Raw genomic sequence first — 7,620 nt, 5'->3', positions numbered from 1 at the left:
GCTCGAGGCTTGGGCGGAGCTCGCCTGTAGACTCCAGCTCCCAGCATGCCTTGCTGCGCGCCCCACGGAGGCTCCCGAGAGGCCAAGTTCCGGTGGGGTGCGCTGGCTTCCGTCCCCCTGCAGGTGCGGAAGTGGTTGTCTTGGTTACGAATCCTAACGGTCCCCAGTCCTGAGATCCTTTGCTGAGGGGCTACAACCCGAGTGACTGACCGGAGGCGCCTCTGCACCTGCGAAGTGTCTGCGGTGTGGCTGGCCCAGCCCTGGGTGTGGAGTACTTGAAGCTTTGGAGGTAGCCTGCGGCCCTACGTCTCCCTTCCTTTCCCGCACGAGGCAAGGAATCCGAAGCTTCCAAGTTTGGGGCTTAATCATCACGCCTGCCGTGCGGACCGCCGGTGCCAGTCTCTGATCTTTGTAATCCAGGAGAGCATTTGTCTTTGATTTCACTTTTCCCTACCCTCTTCTCTTTAAAAAGGAACGAGGCCGGTCTTACTGTAGTTTTTCATGTTTCCCGCTTCATACATCTCTTTCCTGATCCTTCAGTTAAGACATCCTGAAATGTACAATACCATAAAAATTGTTATTATACTGTGAAGAAATAAAGCAAGGAAGTCACTCAGATTCTTGCGAAAGGGTAAGAAGTTCCATTTAGAATACTTGGGTTTTCTCTTCTACTCCCTTGTTTACATTGTTATCTAGCTCGTCTGTGAGAATGTTTGTGTCTCAGTGCTTCCATATTTTAAAATGCTCCAGGGATGCCTCATTGCCTGTAGAATAAAATCCGAATCCACTGTGGTATTTAAGTCCCTGCACAGTCTTAATCTTTTCTTGTGTGGGTGTAGGGGGTGGGAGTCACTATTCAGATGCAAACTTGGCCCTACCCCGACTGCAGACTCTGTTGTTTCCCACTTCCTCCACTTCTGTACCAGCCTGAATACCTGCTGCATATTCCCTTATGACTATGCCTGTGCAAAGCTACTTCTGTGTTACCTTCTTCTGACCAAGGAAGAAGTGATTCCTCTTTGAGTATGCATTGCTTTTCTGAGGGACATTTTGGGGTGCTGTTGGGCTTACTGCTTTACTCGTACATTTCTTTGCCTCCCCAAGAGCAGATTCCTGCTGCCAGGAACTGTGGGGTGTTTTTTATTTGTTTTATCAAAGGACTGAGTTCATAGTAGGATTTATTGGGTGTATGTTGATTTGAGCAGTAATTTACTGTCATAATCTGTCCTAGGTTTGAAGTTCTCCAAATTGCCTAATAATTATTTAAGAAATCCTTATTGTCTCCTTAATACTCTCTATGCTGTCTGTATTTTCTGGAGCTAATATTGCACTAATCTTTAGTTGTTTTTTTTTTTTTTCTCTACAGAAGATTGAAAGAGAATTAGAGAAGAAAACTGACCCATAATTTAAAAAAATGTCTCGAAAAATTTCTAAGGAGTCAAAAAAAGTGAATATTTCTAGTTCTCTGGAGTCTGAAGACATTAGTTTAGAAACAACAGTTCCTACAGATGATATTTCCTCATCAGAAGAGCAAGAGGGTAAAATCAAAATCACCAGGCAGCTAATTGAACGAAAAGAACTGCTTCATAATATTCAGTTGCTGAAAATAGAGCTGTCCCAGAAAAACATGATGATCGACAATTTGAAAGTGGATTATCTTACAAAGGTAAGAGCAGATGAAAATTTTGTGTTCTATATGCTTTACTGTCTTTAAGCAGCAGATGAGTAAGGATGAAGTGTTTATGTTGTCTGAACTTGAAATGAGAACATTTATATTTCTTGTCCGGGATGGCCTATTTAAAGTATTGACAGGTGGAGTGATTTAAAGGTGGGCAGGGATGAATTATTTCTGTGTGCTCCACTTAAAAAATCTAGTGTGTGTGAGATATATATTCTTAGGTATATTTTCTACCCAAGGGATTTTCTGCTTCATTGAGAACTAAACTTGATGGTGCCTAGTTTGTGAGGGAGAATCGAGATCATGATTATATTATTGAATCTGTATTGTGCTTTGCCCTGGAGATTTGGTTTCTTTGGTACCTTTCTATTTACTAGTTACTGTGTCTTGTCTATTTGAGAGTTACTGTATAAGAGGTATAAATTACAGGTGTCTATAGTCAGTAGTTTTGCTATGCAAATGAGATGGTCTAAGTCCTTGTTTTTCTACCTTGTGTGGTTGTTTACAGATAGTTTTATGTAAGACCTGGTAAAGTTATACTAGCTATAAGAAAAAGATGGTGATTTCAGAAAGACAAGAGTCAGTTTGATATTAATACTTAGGTTTCTGGGGAAAACTGTTCTTTGCAATGGTAAACCCTCCATCTTTGCTCTTGGTCCCAGCTCTTTCAACCTCCCCATTTTGTTGTTTCAGTTACACATTTATCTCCCATTCTAGCTCCTGCCTATACTATATAAATTAACATACCTCAGAGTTCTGCCATAAGAAAACAAATCTTGAGGAAATACCTTTTCTTTCTAGGAAAGTATGAAAGTGTCCAAAATCTCAAGATCTTGATGAGATGAAGAAGTTGTTTGGGTAAATTTAAGAATCTGTAATAATAGCTAACGTTTATGGAGTGCTTATGCTGGGCCAGACACAGTTTGGAGAGCTTTTCATTGAGTTGTCTCATTTAAGCCTCACAACAACTCTGATTTTCAGATGCTTTTTGAGTGTGTGTGATGGTGATAGGATAAGAGTCTTCCTGATCCATCATATTTCAATGAACTAATAAAATAAATTGGGTTGCTGTCTGATACTTAGTTTCTTTTATAAGGGTACCACTGTTCACACTGATAGGGTACGACCAATATATTTTAATCATCTGCCTAAATGCCCCCACTCCTATTATTATCACATTAGTATTGGATTTCAGTACATGAATTTTGAAAGGACAAAAGCAATAAACATGCAGCAGGGGCCTCGCGTCGTGGCTTAGTGGGTAAAGCCACTGCCTACAATGCCACCATCCCATATGGGTGCCATTTCGTGTCCCAGCTGTTCCACTTCAGATCCAGCTCTCTGCTAATGGCCTGGAAAAAGCAGTGGAGGATGGCCCAAGTACTTGGGCCACTGCCACCAATGTGGGAGATCCAGATGAAGCTTCTGACTGCTGGCTTCAGCCTGGCCTAGCTCTGGACATGGCAGCTAACTGGGGAGTAAAGCTGCACAGGGAAGATCTCTCTCTCTCTCACTCTCCTTCCATAACTCTTTCAAATAAATTAATTAATTTTTAAAATGCAACAGATATTAGCTATTATTATAAACTAAAACGGTATTCTCATTTTTTTCACCCCCTTTATTTTCTGTTCCTCATCCAAATGTCCACAGGACTGACTGTTTGGTATTTGTCTTTCTAATAGACTGAAGTGCACAAGGAAAGGAATGTATTTGTATTCACTTCTGTATTTCCAGCACTTAGAATCTTTAAAAAAAAAAACATATAGTAAGTGCTCAAATATTTCTTTTTCTTTTTTAAAAGATTTATGTATTTACTTGAAAGTCAGAGTTACACAGAGAGAGAAGAAGAGGCAGAGAGAGGAGAGAGAGGTCTTCCATCCGCTGGTTCTCTTCCCAGTTGGCCACAGTGCTGGAGCTGCGCCAGTCCGATCCAAAAGCAGAAGCCAGGAGTTTCTTCTGGGTGCAGGGGCCCAAGGACTTGGGCCATCTTCTACTGCTTTCCCAGACCATAGCAAAGAGGTGGATCGGAAGTGGAGCAGCCAGGACTCAAACCAGCACCCATATAGGATGCCAGCACTGCAGGTGGCGGCGGCTTTACCTGCTATGCCACCATGCTGGCCCCAGGCTCCCTCAACTGTTTCTTAAATAAATGGCTGAAACTCATTTTGCTGTTAATGAAACAAAGCCAGCAGATCGTTAATAGCCTACTCCAGTCATTCAGGACAGACAGAAGTGAGGGAGCCGGGTGGAATTCAGACCCAGAAAGTCTAAAGCCCATTCTTTGTGCAAGTGAATCTCCAAACACTTTCTATTAGCTGCCCTGTATAGTCACCACCCCTAGACAAGGTCGCTCGATATTTTGTCAGTGTAGCCAGGCATTTCCCGTCCCTAGTCCTTCACTCAAATTCCCTTTACGCCTCAAAGGGATTCTACATTGCTGCTGGCTCAGTATTTCCATCTCAGAATCTCCTGTAATACAAGTCATTGAAGAAGTCTGAAGGTACTCTCCCATTCCATCATCCACCCATTCGTTCAACATGTATTTCATTACATGCTGATTGTGTGCCATATTCTGACTTAAATTTTGTTTGGCAACAACTTGTTTTCCACTTGGCATTATGCTTGGTTATAAATGTCTTCCCCTCTTTTTAAGTGTAAGTTTTAATTACAGAAATGGTGACTGATTCATGAGAGATTCCATAGTGTAATGGATCATAGCCAGAGTTCTAAGTATACAAAGTGTGGGTTAATCCTAGCTTGTATATATATATATATATACTTTGTATAAATCCCGTAAATTTTTATATCCCCTGATTTCTTGTAAAATAATGATAATATTTACTTGGGTTTCTTGAGAGAATTAAATTAATCCATGCAAGCTCTTACATGCCTGGTATATAATAAAAATATGCTTATTCACATATTATATATTACTGTAATATATTTGTAGCTGCACTTTATCAGCACTATACTGTTGTTTTTGTACCCCCATGGGGCTTAGTATAGTTTGTTGTAATAGTTTTTTTTTTTTTAAGATTTTTTATTTATTTTATTTGAGAGGTAGAGTTACAGTGAGAGGGAGAGACAGAGAGAAAGGTTTTCCTTCTGCTGGTTCACTCCCCAAATGGCTGCAACGGCCAGAGCTGCGCCAATCCAAAGCCAGGATCCAGGCACTTCTTCCTGGTCTCCTATGTGGGTGCAAGGGCCCAAGGACTTGGGCCATCTTCCACTGCTTTCCCAGGCCATAGCAGAGAGCAGGATTTGAAGACCTGGCTTTATGGGATGCCAGTGCCTCAGGCAGAGGATTAATCTACTGCGCCACTGTGCGGGCCCCATAATGGTTTGCTTTTTTTTTTTTTTTTTGATTTATTTATTTATTTGAAAGTCAGAGTTACACAGAGAGAGGAGAGGCAGAGAGAGAGAGAGAGAGGTCTTCCATCCGATGGCTCCCTCCCCAATTGGCTGCAACTGCCAGAGCTGCGCCACTCAGAAGCCAGGAGCCAGGAACTTCTTCCAGGTCTCTCACATGGGTGCAGGGGCCCAAGGATTTGGGCCATCTTCTTCCAGGCCATAGCAGAGAGTTGGACTGGAAGTGGAGCAGCCGGGTCTCGAACTAGCACCCCTGTGGGATGCCAATGCTTCAGGCCAGGGCATTAACCTGCTGTGCCACAGCACCAGCCCCTCCACTGATGGTTTTCTTTTTTTTAAAAGATTTATTTATTTACTTGAAAATCAGAGTTACACAGAGAGAGGAGAGGCAGAGAGAGAAAGAGAAAGAGAGGTCCTCCATCCGCTGGTTCACTCCCCAATTGGCCACAACAATCCTGAGCTGCGCCAATCCGAAGCCAGGAGCCAGAATTTTCCTCTGGGTCTCCCATAAGTGTGCAGGGGCCCAAGGACTCTCGAACTAGCGCCCATGTGGCATTCCGGTGCTTTGGGCCAGGGCGTTAACCCGCTGCACCACAGCTCCGCCCCCCCCCAATTGTTTTCTAGTTGTACAACAAGCATAGAAAATTGAATCAATATTATTCCTGGGTTTATGACACAAAATCATTGATTCTTGCAAGGCCACTAGGTTTTTAATATATTTATTTTTGTTACTGCCTTATTCCTATCTGTTTCCCCTCCATGCAACTATTCCAGTGTTAATCCTTTAGTTTGCATGTAATCTTGAGAATGTATATTAATTTTTACTTTATGTAAATGGTAGATCATATTTTTAGACCTCATCTCTTTTTTCTATCTAGTACTAATTTTTAAATCCTTTGTTACTGTGTGTGCATCTAATCCTTTTTTTTCACCTTAATTCTCTATGTGCATGTAATGATACATCCGTCCACTCCCACAGTGATAGGCATCCTGGCTGCCTACAACTTTTTACCACCATTGTAGAATTGGCCTCTAGACCTCATGAGCATTTCTTATTTTTGTGTTCCTGTAATTTTTAAAGTTTTGTTTATTTGTTTTCATTATATTTGAAAGACAGAAAGACAAAGAGAGATCTTCCATCCACTAGTTCATTCTCCCAATTCTTGCCACAGCTAGGACTGGGCAGGTTGAAGCCAGGAGCCCAGAACTCCATCTGGGTCTCTCACATGGGAGCTGGATCCGAGGCAGAGCAGCGGGACTCGAACCTGTACGCATTTGGGACGCCAGCACTGCAGAAGGTGTCTTAATCCGCTGCAACACAGCTCTGGCTCCTATAGTTTAAATTACTCTGAATGTCTTGACCAGGTTGATTTGATTTCCCCATGTCTAAAACCAAAAATAAACAAGTCCAAGAGAACTGAGAAAACATTGATTTCCACTTCCCATTCAGAAAACCAGGAGAAATTAAAGTGTAGCTACTCAGGGCCAGCATAGTGGTGTAACAGGTAAAGCAGCTACCTGCAATGCTGGTATCCCATATGGGTTCTGGTTCGTGTCCTGGCTGCTCCACTTCCCATCCACCTCCCTGCCAGTGGCCTGGGAAAGCAGAGGAAGATAATCCAAGTGGTTGGGGGCCCCTGACTCACATGTGGGATACCAAGATGAAATGTCTAACTTCTAGCTTAAGCCTGGCCTAGCCAAGCCATGGTGGCCATCTGGGGAGTAAACCACCACATGGAAGATCTCTCTTCGTCTCTCCCTCTCTGTAACTCTGGCTTTCAAATAAATTAATAAATCTTAAAAAAAAAAAAAAAAAAGTGTAGCCTCTCAGTCCAAACCTCCTGATACTACAGAATTGCCAGCTTACACTTTAGTCCCCATCCATTGCTACCTAAATCCCTTTCCATACTCTTTCTTTGTTCCTTTCCTCTTCACTCTTATCTGTCAGTTTTCAAATGCCTAAACCTCATTCTGTTAACCCCATGTTTCAGATCTGTGTGTTCCTTACTACATGATAGATGAAAGAGGTTGTCTTCCCAGGTTGACACTGAGCTAGCAGACTTAATTGAGAAGTTAGTTGAAATTGTAAAACTGGACACCTTAAAAAAAAAGTTCCTTAACAAGTGATAACATTATTTTTGATTTGCAAAATAAGAATTTTGAGTAGTGTGGTTGTTTTATATTTTTTATTGATTTAATACATTGATTGAGAACTATTGCTGGGGTTATAGAAATAACTATGGGAGTCCCCTTTTTACAGAGACTATATTCAAGTGAAAGTCTTGATCAAAAAAAAAAATTAAACAAGATATCCTCAAGAGCATGTGAAAGTCACTTAGCAAAAAGAAAAACAGAAAAGAAATGCCTTTGTGTGTATCAGTACTGCTGCAAATATAGTTTTGTCAACTCTTATTTTATATCTTTGTCAAACCAATAGTTAAGAGTGATGTGCTACTATAGTTTTCAGGATCTGTGATTATTTTAAAATTTACTGTATATGATGTATCTTTTCAGTTGATTATTATTTATAACCCTTGCCTATATTCCAGTAGAACTAGAATCTTTGTACTTTT

At 41.4% G+C, this 7,620-nt stretch overlaps 1 protein-coding gene across 5 annotated transcripts in view; it reads left to right on the top strand.

The window, feature by feature from the left end:
• The window catches only part of PIBF1 (progesterone immunomodulatory binding factor 1), a 239,588-nt gene continuing 231,968 nt past the window's right edge, over nt 1–7,620 (top strand). For 3 of the 5 annotated variants that reach the window (XM_070048728.2, XM_070048727.2, XM_089303619.1), the window contains exons 1-2: nt 1–631; nt 1,367–1,666. In XM_070048728.2, the coding sequence (XP_069904829.2) occupies nt 1,415–1,666 (252 nt within the window). In that variant the 5' untranslated portion in view covers nt 1–631; nt 1,367–1,414. Of the gene's footprint in view, nt 632–918; nt 1,024–1,366; nt 1,667–7,620 lie in introns of those variants that run through there. The other 2 variants (XM_089303617.1, XM_089303618.1) reach the window with 2 other exon arrangements.

The sequence above is a fragment of the Oryctolagus cuniculus genome, chromosome 9 (assembly GCF_051225735.1).
Source record: "Oryctolagus cuniculus isolate XC-2025 breed Fujian yellow rabbit chromosome 9, ASM5122573v1, whole genome shotgun sequence".
Lineage (NCBI taxonomy): Eukaryota > Metazoa > Chordata > Mammalia > Lagomorpha > Leporidae > Oryctolagus > Oryctolagus cuniculus.
Note: the sequence above shows the minus strand (reverse complement) of the source record. Positions and strands in the feature narration are given on the sequence as shown.